Here is a 21,654-nt window from a genome sequence, read left to right on the forward strand (position 1 = left end):
AGTGTACAGTTATCTTTCAAAATCAGTGCGCTGCTAAAACGTGTGTGTGTGTGCGTGTGCATGTGTGTGTGTGTGTGTGTGTGTGTGTGCATTTCGGCCTTAATAATCGGCTTTAGATATTGGCCATTGGTAGGGCTGCAACAACGAATTGATAAATTCGATGAAAATCGATTACTAAAAGCGTTGGCAACGAATTGCGTCATCGATTCGTTGTGTCGCACAACTCTTCCAAAAGCGCCCCCCCCCCCCTTCCCGCCCGCCGTTGCGCGCAGACCAGAGCAAGTCAGATCAGCACGAGGGAGAGCCGGCAGATCAGCGCGAGGGAGAGCCGCAGATCAGCGTGAGGGAGAGCCGGTACCGGCAGATCAGCGTGAGGGAGAGCCGGCAGACTTGCGCTGCTGCGAACTGGTTCCGCATTGTCGCGCAGCGATCCAGGCAGCTGCTTCCAGCGCACGGTCCATTCTCAAAGTGGCGCAACCAAAAAACTATAATTAGCACACGATCGTTCATGTCCGCACATGTTCTCTATTTTCTGTCTTATTTGTGCCTGAAGCTCGCTACTGCGGAGCTCATCACCTGTGCTGCGGTGATTTCACCTCACGCAGCATCGAAAACGCGCTCTGCGCTTTTCGGTCAGGAGATCCCTTTGATCTGCTCAAAAGTAACTGATGAGGTGAAAAGGTAAGAATCCAGGCAACAGATTTTCTGGAGAATTATGAGGAGATGCAGGAAGATGAGAGACAGACAGGACAGGAAAATAGTTAAATAAAAACAAGAAAACAAAACAAAGTGTTGAAAAGTCAAATGTACGTAGATTTATCTCCACGACACGTTTTTACCAGTATAAAACAATAAGTTATACACATGTCATATTTATACATCTGATACAATTCAGATCACCTTCAAAACTCAGTCACACACCCAGGGCCGTTTCAAGACATTTTGGGGGCCAAGGCAAAATGCCCCCCCCCCCATAACTGGGCTCCCCAGAAGCCTCTGTGTAATTCATGCCCTCTCCAGTAGTGTTAGTTATATGGTGTTTATAAAAGCCCCTCAGACATTACTGACATGTTCTAATATTATCAGATGAAACACTAAATTATCAGACGTGCTGTCTCATCTGCTGCTTTTCTAAACTTGCAAAAAGTAACAAAACCATTTGAAAGCCACTATTTGTGGATTCTCTGAAAGTTTCCATGGAGTGTGTGACAACTTATTTTTTCATTGATCCTATCGTCTAATCTCACAGCTGAAACAAGCATCCTTAATAATCTGCACAGGAAGCGTACCGATGCTGTAGTAAAACAAAAGGTATAATAATTTATTATTAATAAAACCTTGTTGCAGCACTAAAGCAGAAAAATGAGATTTTGCAGTAAATATGCTAAATATTTACATATGAATTGTTTTAGAGCCCTTTTATTGGCAGAATCTGATATTAATTTAGTTCTTACAAAAAATGGGTCCCAACATGGTTTGTGTGGCGTTGCCATAGTGTGACGTCATAGGCACAGATCCCCTGTCCTCTTGTTTGGAAATGGAAATATGGTCACCCTATATTAAACAAACTGTCCACCCGGGCTTTTGCGCTGCACAGAGACGCTTCGCTGCCTACGACTGAATGTCAGTTGAGAGTCAGTCTCATGCAGACTGACCAATGAAGAGAGGGCCTCAAGTTAAGACCCTCTCCTCATTGGTCAGTCCACACGAGGTGGGTCAAAGGTTACTCTGGGCGGGTTACGTGTTGTCAGGCATTCAAGTATTGAGTATATTTACTGCATATTACAGTAAAATATTCTGTATGTGACCACATTATGGTGATCCTTGGGTCGTGATGATGGAGCCCTTGAATATTGTTGCCCAGGGTACAACAAAGTGTTAATCTGGCCCTGGTTCCGCCGTCACATTCCCGCAGAAACTGGTTGATCACACCGGGGCCAGACTACTAGCATGTGGTTTTACAACCACAATGTCCTCAGAAGCAAAAACGCTTTTAAAAGGGAGGGAGGAGTCCTAACTGTTGCTGCAGGCGTGTTGTGTGAGAGTGCAGTTATATACTGGTTAATATATTTTTGGGTTCAGTTGCTTTCATGTGGCCTAATGTGAGTCTATTTGGGATCATTGGAATGATCAGCAGCATTTCTTGATGTGACTTTATGGCAGTTGCCCAGGGCATCATCGCAAGGAGGATGGCATTCATTTACTTTTGTTTTATTTGGTATTTTTTCAGTCATTTTTGGAAATGGTGATCAATTTTGATTAATTCACAGCCTATGTTTAATTACATTTAAAATAAATGTCAACAGATGAGATCAAACAAAACAGATGAGAATTGCCCTTAAGCTGTTTAACTTGGACCAAGCATTTTAGGTCACAGATAGATGTAGCTTAGGGTCTCTGTCTATACACCTTATAAGACAATTTAGGTGATGGCATGTTGTTTTTCTGCTATTGAACTGTTTTCTAATAATGTTGTGTTAAATAAAGTGAAGGAAGGAGAGAAATAACGTTTCCCTAGCAGTTTTTAAAAATTTCCCCATGTAATCCGATTAATCGATTAATCGTGTCGAGACCCCATCCGATTAATCGATTATCCAAATAATCGTTTGTTACAGCCCTAGCCATTGGCAAAACAATTCTTTAAAAAACCATATCGGTCGGCCTCTAAACCTTTGGATAATTTTACTGGACCTTCACTGTATGCATGTGTCTTCACTTCCATTTCATGAATACCATCATTGGGTTATGTACTCGGAAATGGCCCGGTAGAGTTGCTGGGTGGTAATAAGCTGCTTGGATGTTAGGGATGTCCCGTTCCGATATCGATATCGGAAGTAATTCGAAACAAATGTATCGGATTATATCAGACTGCATCAAAAATCTCCGATATAAGCAGTCCGTTAAGGTTTACACTTTTGCAACCAATGGTTAAAAAACTTGGGATTTTTTTCATACTTACTGATATTGTAGGGCTGGGCGACATGGCCTAAAATTAATACCAAGATATATTGAGGATTTCACCTCTTACGATAAAAGGACGAGAACTGTACGTATGCGCAGAAACAAAAGTTGTTCACTAGATGGGGATGTCACATATATCACGTTGAGTCACATTTTTACGTGACTCAAGGTGGTACAGCTTATTAAAGGGGCATGAACGTTGCCAACCTACACACATCTTTTCTTTTTTTTATTATCAGATTTATTGACATGGGAAAAATTATCACGATAAGAGTCAGAAATTTCGATAACGATAAATTTTCGATTTATTGCCCAGCCCTATAAAATTGGCTGTTGTTCTCCGATTGAGTAATATTACTTGATCAAGCCTTTCATACATTCCACACTACAAAATAGGTTAAAATGTATGATTTGTGCTGCTATCGTATGGGATTGATATCGGTATTGGTCAATACTGAAGGCTGCAATATCGGTATTGTATCAGAAGTGGAAAAAGTTGTATCGGGATCGGGACATCCCTATTGGTTGTTACTTATTGGGAAATGAAATCGGCAGACACTGGCAAACAGCGGGCATTTGTAAAGCTGGAAGTTGCTGGTGAATTAAAATGGAAGGGAAAGAAAATGAACAGTGTTGATGCTGCTTTAAAGTCAGTTTCTGAACTCCCAACACCATAAAATGCAGTGGAAATCCCTCTGCAGTGCTTTAAAAATGCCACGTTGTGTTCTCTTAATTGGCGCTGTAAAAACTGCTCCTTCTGGTCATTGAACAGCGATTATTTTACATCGCACAGCTGCTCTCCCCATCCCCTGAATGAATGAATCTACTGCATGTTTTGATATCTTCAAATTGTCTTTAATGTTGTTATTTTTGTGGAATTTATTTGAACTTCAATCAAGTTACATAGCTGTCATTTAACTCTCATGAAGGTAAACGACCCCAACATTGGCTTGCTAATGCCCACATTTTCCTTTTCTGAAAATCTAAGCTTGTGGAGAAATTTTACCAAGTAACCTGTTAAAGATCTCGTTAACAAACACCAAATGTAGGAAAGATTTTTTTATTTGTGCCAGCAAAGGTTACAGAAGAGGTACAGAGAAAATGTACTCCGCAAAGGGAGGAGGGAGGTAACCTGGCACATTCAGCTCATGTGAGTCACTGTGATGCTTTTCTCAAGAAATACCCTCCCCAATCCTTTAAAAAAATAATAAACTGACATCTGTAGCACAGCATAGTTTATATATGTCTAAGCTTTGTTATTAGTTTAGGCTTGGAGTGAGACAGGTATAAAATAAAAGAAAAACTAAATCTTTCTGACAAAATGGATGTACAACTTTGTCACTCACTGTCGTGCATTATCTAGTTTCTGGTTCCTTAGTGGTTCCTTGTGTTCTGACATCATTGTTTGACACAACTTTCCTGGTGTTATTATGATGAATAGTAGAATTACTGCTCATCTGAGGTTAACTTTGTCTTTGAGCACTAGTGTTTTTATTTCATATGTTTGAGGGGAATTTCTAACTATTGTATGCTAGTCATTTTTTGGTCAGAAAAGTACAACTGGGCCGGGATTATTAACTGATTTATTTCCATCTAGTCACCAGATGTGAATCTGTTTCGGGAGGGGAGAGGGGTGGTCATGTGACAGTAACGGTAAACATCTCAGAAAAGTCAGTGTTTTGTGTGTGTTTATAAATGTATATGTATGTGTAATTATAATATGAGCACATATAGGTTATTGGTCAAAACATACAGAATACTGAAAATGGATATTGTCCCAAATGTTCATATCGGTGCATCCCTGATCTATCTTAATCACATAATTGTTTAATTTCCCCCTGGATAAAGAAACAGCCCCCACATTACTCAACCTTGTTCAATCAAAACATGAAAAGTGCTTCTTTTATGGCAAAGGAACAAAGTCATAAAAATGAATGCAATCTTGGTTCATTCCTACATTCCTCACATGGATCAGTTAAAATGCTTAAAAGAAGGCGCCTCTGCTGCAGAGATCAGATCTGATCTCTGATGAGTCATTGAAAGAAAATGTCTGTGTCATGGACTTCCAGCAAATTGTGAACAGTCAAAGTATCTTTATTTAGACAAATTAAGAGAAGAAGCACATTGATCAATATGTCTGACATTTTAATGTTTTTTTGTTGGACAATGTTTAAACAGGTCTGTAATGTCCGACTGTCCAATGTTTTTGCGCAGGTGCTACATGTATTATTTAAAGGCCTGATCTGACTTTAAAGGGGCAGTATTTGTTCTTGGAAATAATCGGTTTAAGCAAGCTTCACTTGGAAGGCTTGCCCTGCCTCCAACATGCCTCCATCTAAAAGGCTAGGTTATCCAGAGTTATCTCTGTAGTTATGCTGCTATAGGCTTAGACTGCTGGAGGACACACTGACCACTTTCCACACTTGACTACTTTCTTCTACAATCTGCTCTTTAACTGTATGATTTCCCGCTAGTTTAGCTTTTAACTTTATTTTTTCTCCCCAGAAGAAGCTACAATGATGTTCTGCTGAGCTGTAGTGCCCTCATTGTGGGGGCCATCGGCTAGCACACTGTTGCTAACCACTTAAATATTCTCCCTCTCCTGATAATAACATTTTACTGTCTTTGACATTGAATGTGCTACTACTAGTTTACCCGTTTAATAATAGATTCACTAGGATAAATACAATAAAGTTGATCTCTCACCAAATAGAATATTTACTAATAAATCACAATGTAACCATAGAAACACTACTTGGTGTGTGTGTGTCTGCTCTGTCTTCTCGATCCCCAGTGATTTGTGGCGGACGGCTGCTTATACTGAGCCAGGGTCCTCTGGAGGTTTCTTCCTGTTAAAAGGGAGTTTTCCTGTCCACTGTCGCTGCATGCTTGCTTAGTATGAGGATTGTTGTAAAGACTGACTCTAGTCAGTGACTCGATGCAATTTGCTGGGTTCTTTGTATAGGAAACTTTTTCAGATTGGGTTAATGAACTGACCTGTATTGGAATGTTTACTATGTGAAGTGCCTTGAGACAACTCTTGTCCTGATTTGGCGCTATATAAATACACTTGAATATAATTGAATTTAATTGAAAAAAAAAATAAAAATTCAGATGTATGACCCCTTTCTTCAGGCTTTCAATCAATCAGTCAATGAAGTTGATTTATGTAGCATTTTCCACAACCATGAAGGTGACCAAAGTGCTTTACATGACAACATATGACCATAGAGCATGAAAAGAGATAAAGATAAAACCTTAGAATGAAAATCTAATTAAAATACACAAATCATAAAAGCCTAAAAAGAAGAATAAAAGAGCAGATGGCTAACAGAAAATCGCTAATAATAGAATGCCTACTGACATAGTTAAATGTCTTAAGCTTTCATTTGAAAGTAGACAAACCTGTCATCAGATGCAGGTCGCCGGGTAGTTTACTACAGAGTGAAGGAGCCATCTCCCAAAACAAGCAATCGCCCCATTGTTTGTATCTATACCGTGGACGATAAATGGATGGGATGGGATGGATAGATATTCATGCATCCTGGCTTCAATCAATTGTGAAATGCAAATTTAAAAAACTGGCAAAAGTTAAATGACGATTCTCCATTTCTGTTATTTCTTTGTCTCACTTTAATTATCTAGGATCTGAATGTCTTCTTCCTGGATTATGGAGTTCAGCAGGCAACTCTGTATGAAGATGAGGAAAAATGGAAAGCCTCAAATTTCCTTCCAGCCTCCTCCTTCCACTTCAGGCCTGCGGATCCACTTTTATTGTCAAGAAATGAAACCGCTGGAGTTTCCCAAAGGCTCTCGGACTGCAGAGGACCTCTGTTTAAAAGCTGCCAAGAGGTGTGGTAAGTAACTGTAACCTTGGTAAATTTTAGTAATTAAATTTTTACTAAACAAAGAGTTAAGTAGAACAGCTGGAGTTAGTGATGATGATGGGAGTTGTCACCAATAAGGATTTTCCTCCAGCTAACTGAAGGACCTGGATACCAAACTATGAGAAAATCTGTGACTCCAACAACAAAACTAAGGGTCACTACAGGAGCTTTAAGAACAAGTCCCATTTTTTAGGAGATCTTCTAACTTATTTAACGTGGAAATGTGTTGAGCTTCTTTATGCTACAGGACCTTTAGACCTTTTACATTTATTTACATGTATTTATTTACCTTTTAGATTTATTTAAATCTTCAACTGGTTGATAAATATAATCACATTGAAATAATGTGGTAGAATGCTTAAAGCTATTGAAAAGTTGATCCTACTTCATTTCTTTTTGGAAGTGTGTAAGAGACCATTGTCTCAACGTAATGATTCTAGCAGTTTGAATGTTGTCTTTTTCTTTCCTCTTTTCCAGGTATCTCACCGTTGTGCTCTAATTTGTTCTGCCTGTATGATGAGGCCGACGGCACATGGTATGCTCCCAGCCATGAGTTCCAGATCACAGAGGAATCGTGTATCAATCTGCACTTTCGCATGAGGTTAGGCTTTTAACTGCTAGTAGCTCAGCATTGTTAGCTAAATTAATTTCTGTTTTGTTGCCATGACGCTTAAAACTTCAGCTGTTTAAATTCTTACTGATTTATAACCACACTCTTCTTTTGTCAGTTACAAAATACCGTAAATCCTCTAATATTAGCCTGTATTTAATTAACTGCCGGGTATCATATTTTGGTCGGAGTTGGCGGAGGTGAATAATGGCCGGTTTTTTATTGTGGCCGGGTGGAATGTGGTAACAAGCAAGTACGGGGGGCGGTTGTGTCACCCGTCTTCACTTTTGATTTGCCAGTGATAGTCCGCGAGGGTAACTTTAACCGTGCAGAGACGAAGGGGAGGTGAAAATTTGATATCAAGTTCAAAGAGAACGTGCTGATTATGCTGCAGAACACTCTGGGGAGCAGTAGCAGGGGTTGTATGAACTAGTCACTAGTCGACTTCACCGCTCTATAGTGACTTTTTATGCCTGTCATCGACTAGTCGCTGTCACGTGATAATGACTGGCAAGATGCAGTCCTCGGAAAAGACAGCAGCCTGCTGTCAGCAGGTGACAAGCTCCTGCGCGTCGGGAGGCAATGCGCTGTGCCAGAGCGTCGGTACTGACACCCGCCGTAAAACGGACATTTAACCAAATTGTGACGTTTACCCTCTTGCAATTTAACCTTCCCCTCACCCCCATCCTAACCTTAACCAGCGTGCGCATGCAAAGCTCTGATTGTTGACGCGCTCCAGACATCTGCGTCCTGAGCACGGCCACAGTAACATTATCAAATCAGGTGTCGCCACCTCAAAAACTAATTTAACACGCGATCGTTCATGTCGGCTCATTTCCTTTTATGTTTTCTGTCTTTTATTTGTGCCTGATGCGTTTTGTGCCTGATGCGTTTTGCTGCTGTGGATCGGATCACCTGTTTTGTCCTCGGTGACGTACCTAACTGATGTGGCCGGCAAGCACTCCGCTGTTTTTGCGGTCGGTAGATCTTTTAGAACTGCAGTTCAAAGGTAACTCAGAAGGTGAATATATTTGAACCCAGGTAGCAGTTTTTCTTTAGGATTGAGAGGAGATGCAGGAAGATAATAAACAGGCAGGACAGAAAAATAGTCAAATAAAAACAAGTTAGTTTTGTACCTGGTGGTTGTAACAAACAGACACCACTGAAGGTAATCAGAAGTGAGGAACAGAAAATGAAATAATTATTTTAATGTTTAGAGCAGCAGGAACTCCAAGAGGCTGCAGGCGCATCAGTGAGTTTGCGGCCGCTGCGCAGGGGGAGGGGGGAGAGGGCTGAAGCATAAACTACCGTTGTTAAAAGAAATGTGTTTAACTTTGAAAATGTGGGCGCAATTTTAATTGTCAAACTCCAGCGAACCATTAGTTCATTTTGCTCAAATAGAAATTGAAGCCTGCCTCTAATTCTGGTCCTCCTTCCAATAAAGGCCTGGAGCTTGATGAGCTTGAGTTAAATACAGGCCCGGGCCTGTATTAGAGGACTTACGGTAGTAAAGAGTCATTTCCGTCTTTTCTTTTCTATGAGCTTCTGAGCAGAACGGTGTCTGCAGCCCTATGGCACAATATCAATCACACGGTTCAGTCAAAGGCAGCCTGAAGTATTTTAGGTTGTTTTTTTCCCCCCATAAGTCATTAGTATTTTAGAAACTCACATCTGTTTTTACTGTTGGTGTTTGCTGAGGTTATGCCTTTAAGTTTGTTTGTTTGCTTCTTGTTTTAGAAATGACTCTCGTTTGTAGGTGCTTGCCATATATTTTATTGGCGTTTAAATCAGTCGTGCTTACAAAAGGTAGCAGATGATGCATGGAAAATGTCTTTTCTAGCCAGATAGAGTTGTAATACTAGCCTGATGTGTGTCACTGGACTGGAGTTTGACATTTTTGCATGAATATTCTCTCAAAACATTAAGATAAAAAAAAATGTCTCATGTTTAATAAGTTTCTCACTACTTGTTAGGTCTGGTCATGGCAGAGAAATCACTAAATTCCTTTTTTTTAGAAGTTTTCTGTAAACCATTTAAAACATAATCTGTGATAAGCTTGAAAGTGTAAAAAAAAATTCAAGTCCAGTAATCATGTTTGTACCTTAGTTGGTCACTTTAATGAGTGCACATGAGTGCTGATGTCTGATGTATTAAAGGGACTTTACGGAGTTTTGAATTCTTATGCTCGCGATTGCCCCCTCAGGCCAAAAGCGTAACGGCAGCTTCAATAGTAGGCTCGTGCACGAGGCGTGCATGCTGTACGTGCACACTCCTTAACGAAAATAACAGCTCAGACAGTCCCGTGTGTGTGTATGGATGTGTGTGTGCGCGCACGCGTGCGTGCGTGTGTGTGTGTGTGTGTGTGTGTGTGGCCCGGAGGACAGAGGACAGGAGAATGTGCAGCTAATTAATTAAATAATTTGGTTCTGTACCTTTCTCTTCAGCACAGCCGACAAAGGTTTAAGATGGGTCAGTCCTCCTGCATGCTCAGATCATTCCCTTCCCTTGCTTGAAAAATTGTCCCAAAATGAAAGTTGAACCCACATCTTTTTATCTGTGAATTCAATGCCGTTCGGCGAGTCTGAAATAAAAATTTGGGCATCTTACTGTAAAAAAATATACCATTAATGTAAAAAAGAAACTAAAAATAAACTATGTTCACATCCAGACTCGAACCCGGGTTTTCTGCACGACAGTCCGACGTCTTACCAGGCGAGCTAAAGCACTAGTGATGTCTTTTGTATCTGTAACATTTATATCCTTGATGATAGCTGAAACAACGTTCAAAGAACAATTCAGAGCGCTGTGCCTGAGCGTGAACGCGCATGAAGCAGCCTGCTCGACCCGAGCATCTCTCTTTTTCTGTGATTTTACAGAAAAACAGGCAATCACAGTAAAAATGCCAGGGCTCATTCTACAGGACCAGGGCATTGCAGGAGAATGTATGAAGAAGAAATTTATTATTTCTATACATGCTTTGGCAGTCAAACTTCCATAATGCCCCTTTAAGGTGCCAACAGATAACCAAACAAGCGGCTTTTCTTTTCACTTCCTAATAATTTTTCTGTCATTTTTGTGTTTGTTTTTTTAGTTCAATTCCTGTTATTGTTAGTAACACATTGTCTTTGTCTCTAAGGTTTTATTTCAGAAACTGGCATGGAACCACAGAGGGAGAGTCACAAGTCTGGAGACACTGCATCAATAAACTCAGAGGGCAAAGCCAGCAGAGGACACCAGAAGGAATACCGCTGCTTGATTGTGGTTCACTGGAATACCTTTTTGCCCAGGTCTGTTGTTGGAAAGTTTAAGTTTAGCCATCAGTTTTTACGAGATCCTTATTTACTGATAGGCATCATTTTCTCATTTTAGCCCCCTTATCAGTAAAAGTAAAATGCTTTGAATATACTGAATCTTTACACCACTGTTAATGCAGTTGCCATTCCATGTTTTTACAGGGTCAGCATGACTTTCAGGCGGGCGTTGTTCCATTGAGGACTTCCCAATCAGAAACGGAGCAACACGAGATTGAGAATGAATGCCTGGGCATGGCTGTGCTTGCCATCACTCACCATGCCATGGTCGTGGATATGCCCCTGACAACTGCTTCCCGTGAATTCAGGTAACACGCACATGCATGTAGAAACATGCACAGCACAGCATCTCTTAAATAATCATTTAACATATTGCAGGCTTCCTAAAGGCCGTTTTATCTGTTTTAATCCCACCAGTTACAAACGCTTCATCCCAGAGTCTCTGAACGCCAACATCAGGCAGCGCAACATCCTCACACGCATTCGGATCAACAATGTGTTCAAGAAGTTCTTAAGTGAATTCAACAGCCGCACAGTCAAAGACAGCAACATCAAGCTCTATGATCTGAAGATCAAATACTTGGCCACTCTGGAGGGGTTAACCAGCAGCCTGGGCAGTGAACTCTTTGAGCCAGTCACTCTCAGTGTAATTCAAGAGGAAGACTTCTGCAACGGAGGTTATTATGGTAAGAAATCAGTGTGCCCTACCTCTAGACTTATAGAATCTTATGTAGTTAATATTTCATGGGTTTGTTTATTCACATCTGCAGCCTTTATTAGCAGTTTCAGTTTGTCGTTTTTACACTGAAACAGCTCTAAGGTCACAAATGTCCTACTGGTTGTAGCCGACTTTCCTCAGTCAAACAAGTCCAATTCCTAGCACTCGGTTCTGAGACCCCCCCTAATCTAAAATGCATCTATTCTGCTTAGGTTCTGATTTCAGTAGGAAAAGAGTATTTAGTATCACTGTGAGGCAGACGAAAGCAGCACTCCCTGCTACCAAACCATTTCTATACTTCCTTCTTTGATGTCTTCTTAGTTGAAATTGGGACCTGATTTGTCAATAATTCCCCCAAAAAGAAGTGTAATCAGATTACTAAAGGCACTTCCGCATCTGGGTCAGTATGGTTGGGGATGGGTGGCGTCAGTCCGGGCTCGTACAGGCAGTTTTTGTTCACATTTTGGTTCACATGGACTTCTCAGTTATGTGGAAATCCCTTAGCATGTGGGTGGCGCAAAAGGTGCGTGAAAAAGTCAGAGGTGTCCTCCATTATAAGATAAACAAAGGCAGGTGTCGTGTTGTTTTGTGAGACACTGAACCACATTATTTTATTCATTCACTTCCTGTTTTCTCACTGATGCTGCTATGCATATCCTTAAAACACTCTGTCCTCCGCTGCTGCGCCTGAAGCTAAAAGTAAACAAAGGCAGCTTTGGTGCTCTCGGCCGTTCCTCCCTGCTCCCTCCTCTCTCTTTCCACTGAGCAGCAGTCTGCTGCCGCGCTGAAGCCAGAGCTCCGTGCTGCAGACAGAGATGTTTACTCCACAGCATCCAGAATGATGATGAATCACGCATGCGGGAAGCCCTCGTTTGCTGATTCTACCCGCCAGTCCGGTGTGAATTTATCCATCTAATTAATTTGTAGTGTCATCTCAGTCCCAATTGGGCCACCGAGGAAAAGGTTTCAAAAGATTCACCTTAGAAAGGAAAATGCACATATTACTGAGATGTGAAACCAAAAAGCTACCCAGCCCATACTGCACTGGCCCAGATGTGGAAGCGGAACAAGACGTTGCTTGTGTACTACTCCTGTTTGCTGTTGACTATTGAGATGGATATTGGTCCAAATTAAACCCCAAACAGGATTAACAGAACAAACACACATAATACAGAATAAAACTGAGTGTGAAACCATCCTTATCCCAGTTTCGCACTGGAAGCATCAAGCGGAGCGGAACGGTTTACTTGCAAACTTCAAAGCAGTCCATATCACATCGGGAGAGTCTTGGCCGCGGTACGGCTTCCTCACTGTGCTCTTTGCTGGACTTGTGAGATTACAAAATCCTTCAAGACTTCTGCCATTCTTCTCGCTTGATTGCGAGATCACAAGATCACACTTCAGGCTGCCTTTGACCAGACACGGTTTGTCTGTGCAATTCACTATTAAACCGAAAAGAAGGAAATCACATTTGATGCCATTTATGATGTTGTTTCTCTGCACTGCCAGGATGAAAGCCATGAAAAACCACACTGCCGCACTTCTGGAACAATACTGGGAGTAAATATGTCATTGGGTCACATGTAAGCTACGTATATATGAAATTGCATCGCTGCAGTACTTTTTTTTTTTTAATTACTGGGGATTTTACACTGAAACAGTGTGTGATTTCCTTTCTAGCCCTATGTTAACTGTGGAAATGGTCTCATACCAGAACCGGCTCGCGGCAATAATAGAACCCGATCCTCTCTTAACGGCATGCCGCTTCTGGGACGCGCCTGAAAATTGCCGCGTCACTGCTGGTTTGAAACACTCAATAGAGTATAACTGATTCTGTTTGAAGCAGTGACGTTCCACTGCTGTTCCGCACCGCTGATGCTTTCGGTGTGAAAACGTTTAGTTGTTTACTCAACGTTGTCAGTTTCTCACAGCAAATGGAGCAGGTCATCTAATTTTTACTAATTTCTTGGATTGCCGAAAGCCGTACCCCCTTTCCAGTCTTTACACGTAATTAATATCTCGGTGTGTTTTAAGCTTAACCCTAACCCTACTTTGCTAGAAGTTTATATAATAAATAACATGTAGATTCTTTAGCGTAATGGTAACCCACTGCTTCCAGGTTACAACAATCAGAGCCAGAATCAGAACACGGAGACAAACAAGGACATGCAGGTGCTTGTCACCGGCACAACTGGCATTTCCTGGAGAAAGAAACCATTAGCAGTAAGTAAAACTTTTGGAATATGACGATTGCTTAATTTTTTAGGATTTATGAATAAATTGCTAGAAACAGACACCTAAATAGATGAAAAGAATAGATGAAGTTTTTCTTATCTGGATAATCAGATTAGCCTTCAATGGAGTATTTGTACCATTACTCTATAATGTAGACTAGCTACATCCAAACTTGTGTCAATGATATGTTAATGAAAGTAATTAAAAGTGGTGTGGTAATTGAAACAGGTGTCTGGCAACTCCAATGAAAAAGTGAAGGCAAAGAAGGTCAAGCAGGCTGGAAAGCAGAAGATTGACAGAAATAAAGACGCAAACGAAGGCTGGCTGGTGTTCTGTGACTTTCATGAGATCATGCACACGGTCATTAAAGAGGCAACGGTCACCATCCAAAGACAAGACAACAAGAAGATGGTAAGGCACACAAAAAATTTAAACGTGTTTTGGATGGAATCTGTTTATTTTTATCAGACATAAATCTTCGGATTCAGGAGGAGCAATTTGGTTTTCGAGAATCTTCTCTAAATCCGAGACCATGGTCTTGAGTTGGGAAGAGTAGAATGCCTTCTCTGGGTCAGGGATGAGGTCCTGTTCCAAGTGGAGGAGTTTAAGTGTCTCGAGGTCTTGTTCACGAGTGAAGGAAAGCTGGAGTGTGAGATCGATGGGCGGATTGTTGCTGTGTCTGTAGTGATGTGGACATTGTACCAATCTGTTGTGGTGAAAAGAGAGCTGAGCCAGAAAGCGAAGCTTTCAATTTACCGGTTGATCTACGTTCCCACCCAACGAGATCGCTAATACAAGCGTCCGAAATTATTTTTTTCCGCACCGTGTCTTAGCTTTCCCTTAGAAATGAGGAGTGAAGCTCGTGCTGGGAGAGGTTTGGAGTAGACCCACTGCTCCTCCACATCGATAGGAGCCAGTTGAGGTGGCTCGGGCATCTGATTAGGATGCCTCCTGGACGCCTCCCTGGTGAGGTTTTCCGGGCACGTCCAACCGGGAGGAGTTTCAAAGGCAGAGCCAGGACACGTTGGAGAGATTATGTCTCTCGCCTGGCCAGGGAACGCCTTAGGGGCCCCCCGGAAGAGGTGGCCCAAGTGGCTGGGGAGAAGGAAGTCTGGGCTTCTCGATTTAGGCTGTTACCCCCGTGATCTGACTCCGGATAACAGAAGAGGATGGATGGATAAATTTTCTTTTACTGAATAGTTCTACAGTACGAAGTTACAATTACTGTGCTTCTATGACTGATAAAGTTCCTGTAATCTTTGTTTGTAGTTTCTGCATCTCCATGTCTGTCATTCATAATAGTTTTCTCACCGGTGTCAAGTTATGAGAACTTGAATTATTTTTCACCATTTGTTTTCCTCCTCTGGGTCATCCATATGTTTGATGTGTGAAACAAAGCCTTGCCTTGTTGCATGCTTTTAACCTTGAGCAATACTTATTTAATGTTTCTTCTCATTCTTAATGCTGATTATCATTAAATTTGTTTTTCAGATTTTGAAAATGAACTCCAGGGCAGAGGCTCTGTCTTTTGCAGCCCTTGTTGATGGATACTTCAGGCTGACTGTTGATGCCCACCACTACCTGTGTAAAGAGGTGGCTCCACAAAGAGTGGTGTACAACATTGAGAATGGTTGCCATGGCCCTATCAGGTTTGAATGACATTTCTAACCACAGAGCTATATTCTAAATAAATCTTTTAATTGATAATGATATAGTTTTTCTAAAAGTGACCCCAGTTCTTAATTGGTTATTCTGGTTTTAGTACAGAGTATAGTGTCCAGAAGCTGCGCCAAGAGGGCAATGAGGAGGGCACCTACATCCTGCGCTGGAACTGCACTGATTACGATTACATCATCATCACTGTTGTCTGTCGGGAGGTAATGTAGACCTGTCCATAATAATACTGAGTGGGACTTTAACAAGTCATTAAACGAATAATAAAAAGTAAAATGATCGCCACTGGTTACTAGAATTCCATACCAAGCTACATTTGGGGGGTGGTGGTGGGAGGGTGTTAGGGATAGATGTAAAAATAAGTGTTTTTTGTTTATTTTTATCTGTACAACTTCTATGACAAAAGTCTCCCTGGTCATTAATTTTTCTACACTAAAATATTATATATCTTAAATCTTTTTTCTGTTCAACATTTGTTGTAGTTTTTAATTTAGCATTTTCTTTCCTGAGCCACTTCAACAGGCTCCTCTTGATATGGAAGAGCGCGTCTACTCCGAGCCTCTCCCGGATGACAGAGCTCCTCACCCTAACTCTAATGGAGAGCCCAGCCACCCTGTGGAGAAAACTCATTTTAGCCGCTTGTATCAGCGATCTCGTTCTTTCAGTCACTACCCAAAGCTCGTGACAATAGGTGAGGGTTGGAACGAAGATCGACCAGTAAATCGAGAGTTTTGTCTTCTGGCTTAGCTCTCGACAGATCGGTACAACGTCCGCATCACTGCAGACGCAGCACCAATCTGCCTGTCGATCTCGCGCTCCAGCTTTCCCCCACTTGTGAACAAAACCCCAAGATACTTAAACTCTTCCACTTGGGGCAGAACTTCATCCATGACCTGGAGAAGGCATTCTACCCTTTCCTGACTCAAGACCATGGTCTTGGATTCAGAGGAGCTGATTCTCATCCCAGCTGCTGCACACTTGGCAGCAAACTGCTCCAGTGAGAGCCGGAGATCAAGTTCTGATGAAGTCAACAGGACCACATCATTTGCAAAAGACAGAGACTCAATCCTCAGGCCACCAGAAGAGATCCCCTCAACACCTTGACTATGCCTAGAAATCTTGTCCCTAAAAGTTGCACAGTTGAACAAAATCGGTGACAAAGGGTAGGATTGGCGTAGTCAAACTCTCACCGGAATTGAGCCCGACTTACTGCCGGCAATGAGGACCAAACTCTGACACCGGTCATACAGGGACCTAACAGCCCATATCAGAGGGCCTGGTACCCCCTACTCCCAGAGAACCCCCCACAGGGCCTCCCGAGAGACATGGTCAAACGCTTTCTCCAAATCCACAAAACACATGTAGATTGGTTGGACAACCTCCCGCGCACCTTCCAGGACCCCCCCTAAGGGTGTAAAGCTGGTCCAGAGTTCCACGGCCAGGATACAAACCACATTGCACCCCCTGAATCCAAGGTTCGACAATCCGTTGGACCCTCCTCTCCAGAACCCCTGAATAGGCCTTAACAGAGAGGCTCAGGAGTGTGATCCCTCATCCAACCCCGAAGCCTTGTCATCGAGGAGCCGTATGGAAGTCTTGCTCCGTGGTCTCACCGAACTCCTCCCGTGCACGAGATTTTGCCTCTGACAACCCGGGCCGCATTCCGCTTGCCAGTACCCATCTGCTGCTTCTGGAGTCCCACAGACCAGAAAGACCCAACAGGACTCTTCTTAGCTTAATAGCATCCTTAACCATCTGTGTCCACCAGCAGGTTTGGGCATTGCCACCATGACAGGCACTAATGACCCTGTGGCCGCAGCTCCAGTCGACTGCCTTGACAATAGAAGCACAGAACATGGTCCACTTTGACTCAATGTGCCCCACCTCCCCTGAAACATTTTGGAAATTCTGTTAGAGATGGGAATAGAAATGACGGGAGTCTCCGCCTGACGTTCCCAACAGACCCTCACAATACATTTAGGCCTGCCAGGTCTGACCGGCATCCTCCCCCACCATCAAAGCCAACTCACCACCAGGTAGTGGTCAGTTGACTGCTCCGCCCCCCCTCTTCACCTGAGTGACATGTGGCCGCAGATCAGATGAGACGACAACAAATGTGATCATTGAGCTGCGGCTTAAAGAATCCTGGTGCTAAGAGGACATATGGACACCTTTATGTCTGAACATGTTGTTTGTTATGGACAACAATCCATGACGAAGTCCAAATGTGGGTTTCCGGAGCCAAACTAAACTACAGTCCTGACTACCTCTTTTTGGGGTCCTTGACGAGGAGGTGCTGTAGAGCGCACCTTCTGGTGACTCCCTTGTTTCGCTGGGGGAGTTTAACGCTCTGTAGTGGAGGCAAATGATGATTTTATCTGTGATGACCAGGAAGATGTAATATTCTATATAAATATAAAATATTAACCTGCAAGGTCTTTATTGTAATTATTCGGAAGATTCTAGGATTTAAATCAGAAGTTCTAGGTTCTCTGCTTTTTCAATGATCAGCCACACTTCGTGTTACTTCAAGAAAGTCAAGTTTATAAAAGTAGGAATTTATTTTTCGAACAATTTAAAACATGACTAATTAAGCATTTACTGTGAGTGGATGTAAATAAATGTGAGGAAGAAACCTGTATGTGAATGTGATATCAGTCAGAGCTTCCTTATCAAAATAAGCTGAGTTCTGGTGAAAAGAATTTGGTTTGTTCTAAACTATAAAGTTGTTGTCCAAAAACCCACATCAGACGCCATCTGTGTGTCTACATCACCCGTATTCAGAGAGAGACCCTCTTGGTGGATCCAAAAGTCACAGGGGTCGGCTGACCGCTATGACCTTTATAGGGTATTATACCCTGTATTATATCTTCCCTCACCTTAAAATCTGATCTTATCCAGATACTTTAATGTGTACCAGCATGATTGTCAATATAAACACTAAAATTGTTGTTTCTGTCTTCATCTAGATCGACTTTACCGAATCTCGGCCTCAGTATAAAAACTTCCAGATTGAAGTGATGGACAAAGGGTATCGCCTGTATGGCACTGAGACTTCTCGGCCCACCTTAAAGGAGCTTCTGGAGCACCTGGAAGGACAATGTCTTCGCACCGACAACCTTGAGTTCCAACTGCAACGCTGCTGCCCTCCACAACCAAGAGGTAATGATCAGCTACTAATTGAAGAGAAAAACTGTCCTAGTCACTAAAAATTGGCGTGTTTTCACCTCTGGATCTTATGGGTAGTTTTATGGGAACTTCTAGGCACGTGTGTGTCTCCACTTCACCGGGTCGGCCAAACAGACCGTTTACTGGCCTGTTTTTGGGATCTAACGGTGTACCTGACCAGGGATAGGTACTCGGAAAGGCCCGATAGTAACTGAGCAGAACTTTTGGTTGACTCGTGCTGATTGGTTGTAACTCTGTAGGAAATTACATCAGTAGATGTCGTCCAAAACAACCAGCAGTAGTAAAACTACAAGAGTTGCTTGTGAAGTAGAATAGAAGGAAAAGAAAACGAGCGGTGTTCACGCTGTTTTAAAGGGACTTTACAGAGTTTAGAATTTTTCTGCTCGTGATTGCCCCCTCAGGCCAAAAGCGTAACGGCAGCTTCAATAGTCGTCTCGTGCACGAGGCGCGCATGCTGTACTTGCACACTCCTTAACGAAAATAACAGCTGAGACAGTCCCGTGTGTGTGTGTGTTTGGGGGGGGGGGGGGGGGGACAGGAGAATGCGCAGCTAATTAATTACATAATTTGGTTCTGTAGCTTTCTCTTCAGCACAGCCGACAAAGGTTTATGATGGGTCAGTCCTCCTGCATGCTCAGATCATTCCCTTCCCTTGCTTGAAAAATTGTTCCAAAATGAAAGTTGAACCCACATCATTTTATCTGTGAATTCAATGCCGTTCGGTGAGTCTCAAATAAAAAATTTGGGCATCTTACTGTAAAAAAATATACCATAAATGTAAAAAATAAATTCCAAAGAAATTATGTTCACATCCAGAATCGAACCCGGGTCTTCCGCACGGGAGACCGCCGACTTACTAGGTGAGCTATAGCATCAGTGATGTCTTTTGTATCTGTAATATTTATATTCCTGATGACAGCTGAAACAACGTTCAAAGAACGGTTCGGAGCTAAAATGGCTATTTTGTTGCTAATTTGCAGGAAATATCTAGAAGAAAGTTCTACAGAAAGTAGCTAAGGGTCTTCAGAAATGTAGCTAGTGTAACCGGATTACAGGATACAATAAGATAATTAAAAGAAAAAATAAACAAATGGGCCAATAATTAGGTTCGGGGAGAATTGGAGGTTGTTTAAGAATGACTGGAGTCACGGGTATAGCATGAAACGGTTTATATACTAAATTTTAATAATAATGGGAAATATAACACATAAAGATAACACACAAAAACAGATGAAAACAATCGACAATAGTAAAATGGTCGGTATGAGATTTGATCATATGAGTCACAAGTCAGCCGGCGTCAAGTCAAATCCCCACGCTTGGGGTGAAAGTCAGAGTCCGGTGGTGCGATTTTTTCCTACCACACCGTTGAGATTGTTCACAGAAGAGAGCAGTCTGCTCTTCAGTTACTTGAGATGTCCTGGTTCGTTCAGTGGTTAAGGCTCGCCATCTCCCTCGTCAGGAAGAAATCCAGTTCTCGTTCCAAGTGAGTGATCATAGGAGTCGGGATCAAACCCAAGGAAAAAAAAAAAACCCAGCCTGTAAACAACAGGACTGTTAGCGAGTTGGCATCGACCCTTCTCGTCACATCACAGCATAAAGTCTTACAGACTTAAACAAATGCTTCACTCTATTGGCATAGCCAATCATGTTTGGGTTCACAGTTCAACTAACATAACATCAATTTGATTGTCTATTAAAATAATTCTCAGTAGCTCTGGAAATATAATTACATATGACAACAATTGTTCAGCTCAATAGGCTCAGTTAGATTCTATTACTCTACACTATTCAACAAGAAATACATTCATGACAACAACGATACATTTAGTTGTGTTTCTATACAGCATTGTGACACCTTGTATATCTGTAACACAATAAATAAATAAATAAATAAATAAATAAATAAATAAATAAATAAATAAATAAATAAAATGTTCTATAACAAAATTCAACAAAATATAAATTCTGGTCCTTTGGTCCACCTTTGTAAAATAATTCCTCCCTAATCAGTTAGCTTTTATTTATTTTTATTTATCTATTTTTTTTATTATTAAATGTTTGGTTAAGGGACGCATTGCTAATTCTATGGCGTTAGCTATAACGCCCCTGAGGACCTTGTACATCTAGGCCGTACCACCATTAACTGGCGGTTTGAGCCGTTAACTCCTGGGAATCCCATATGCCCTACCGCCGTTAACTGGCGGTTTGAGCCGTTAACTCCTATATGCCCTACCACCGTTAACTGGTAGTTTGAGATGTTAACTCCTGGGATCTAACGTCTAGCAGCCCACTGCTGTCACCTCGGTTGCTGTAATTAGCTTTTTGAATTTAATAATTTACTGAATTTAATCTCATTCACTCACCAACGCGCTCCAACGGTTCCCTCCTACAGAGGATTGGTTCACTCTGTCGTCTCCACACAAATCTATAAGAATGGAATTAATTTGATAAGCTATTTAAGTTTCCCTTTTTTTTTTTAAGTTGCATCGTTAGCTTTTTCTCTTTTTTTTTCTTTACTCACCGCGTTGGTTCCAAGTTCCTAGCTCTTATTAGAAGGAGTCAAGTCCGCCTCTCCCTCTATCTATGCGGCACCCAAATCAGGGTTCTTCACGGCCTCGGCCGTTTTTTTTTTTTTCTCTCTCTCTCTCTCTCTAACCGCTCAGTCTTTGCTTTCTGTATCTGCGTGCTGCACAGCCGTTTGTCTCTCCTCTCGCTCAGCTGCGTCGCACGGTTTTATTTCGCGGAGGCGGGACTTATTTCTCTCAGCCAATGAAATTTCAGATTCCCACCTGGACCAATAGTATACAGCTTTCCTCTTCTGTTTCTGTTAGGGATGTTCAAGATTCTTGTTTTAACCGATGTTTAATATTAAACTCGTTATTTTAGTTATTCACCCTTCCAATAATTCATTATGAAATTATCTATTAGTTAATTAGATATCTATTAATTAGTATTGTTAATTTCCTTAATTTATATTTTATATTTTATCTAAATTGAGGATGGATCATATTAGTAAGCCAATTAGTTAATACCTCATTAAGGTTCTAGCTTCTGGGTTACATCCTC

At 41.7% G+C, this 21,654-nt stretch overlaps 1 protein-coding gene across 1 annotated transcript in view; it reads left to right on the forward strand.

Moving 5' to 3' along the window:
• Positions 1 to 21,654, forward strand: part of jak1 (Janus kinase 1) — a 52,292-nt gene that overhangs the window by 2,594 nt on the left and 28,044 nt on the right. Inside the window, exons 2-11 of the mRNA XM_015970987.3 lie at positions 6,607 to 6,818; positions 7,326 to 7,449; positions 10,595 to 10,745; positions 10,914 to 11,077; positions 11,187 to 11,455; positions 13,607 to 13,710; positions 13,951 to 14,133; positions 15,214 to 15,371; positions 15,485 to 15,599; positions 18,366 to 18,558. Coding sequence (XP_015826473.3) covers positions 6,614 to 6,818; positions 7,326 to 7,449; positions 10,595 to 10,745; positions 10,914 to 11,077; positions 11,187 to 11,455; positions 13,607 to 13,710; positions 13,951 to 14,133; positions 15,214 to 15,371; positions 15,485 to 15,599; positions 18,366 to 18,558 — 1,666 coding nt within the window. The 5' untranslated portion in view covers positions 6,607 to 6,613. The remainder of the gene's footprint in view (positions 1 to 6,606; positions 6,819 to 7,325; positions 7,450 to 10,594; positions 10,746 to 10,913; positions 11,078 to 11,186; positions 11,456 to 13,606; positions 13,711 to 13,950; positions 14,134 to 15,213; positions 15,372 to 15,484; positions 15,600 to 18,365; positions 18,559 to 21,654) is intronic.

This window comes from Nothobranchius furzeri, chromosome 8, assembly GCF_043380555.1.
Source record: "Nothobranchius furzeri strain GRZ-AD chromosome 8, NfurGRZ-RIMD1, whole genome shotgun sequence".
Classification (NCBI taxonomy): domain Eukaryota; kingdom Metazoa; phylum Chordata; class Actinopteri; order Cyprinodontiformes; family Nothobranchiidae; genus Nothobranchius; species Nothobranchius furzeri.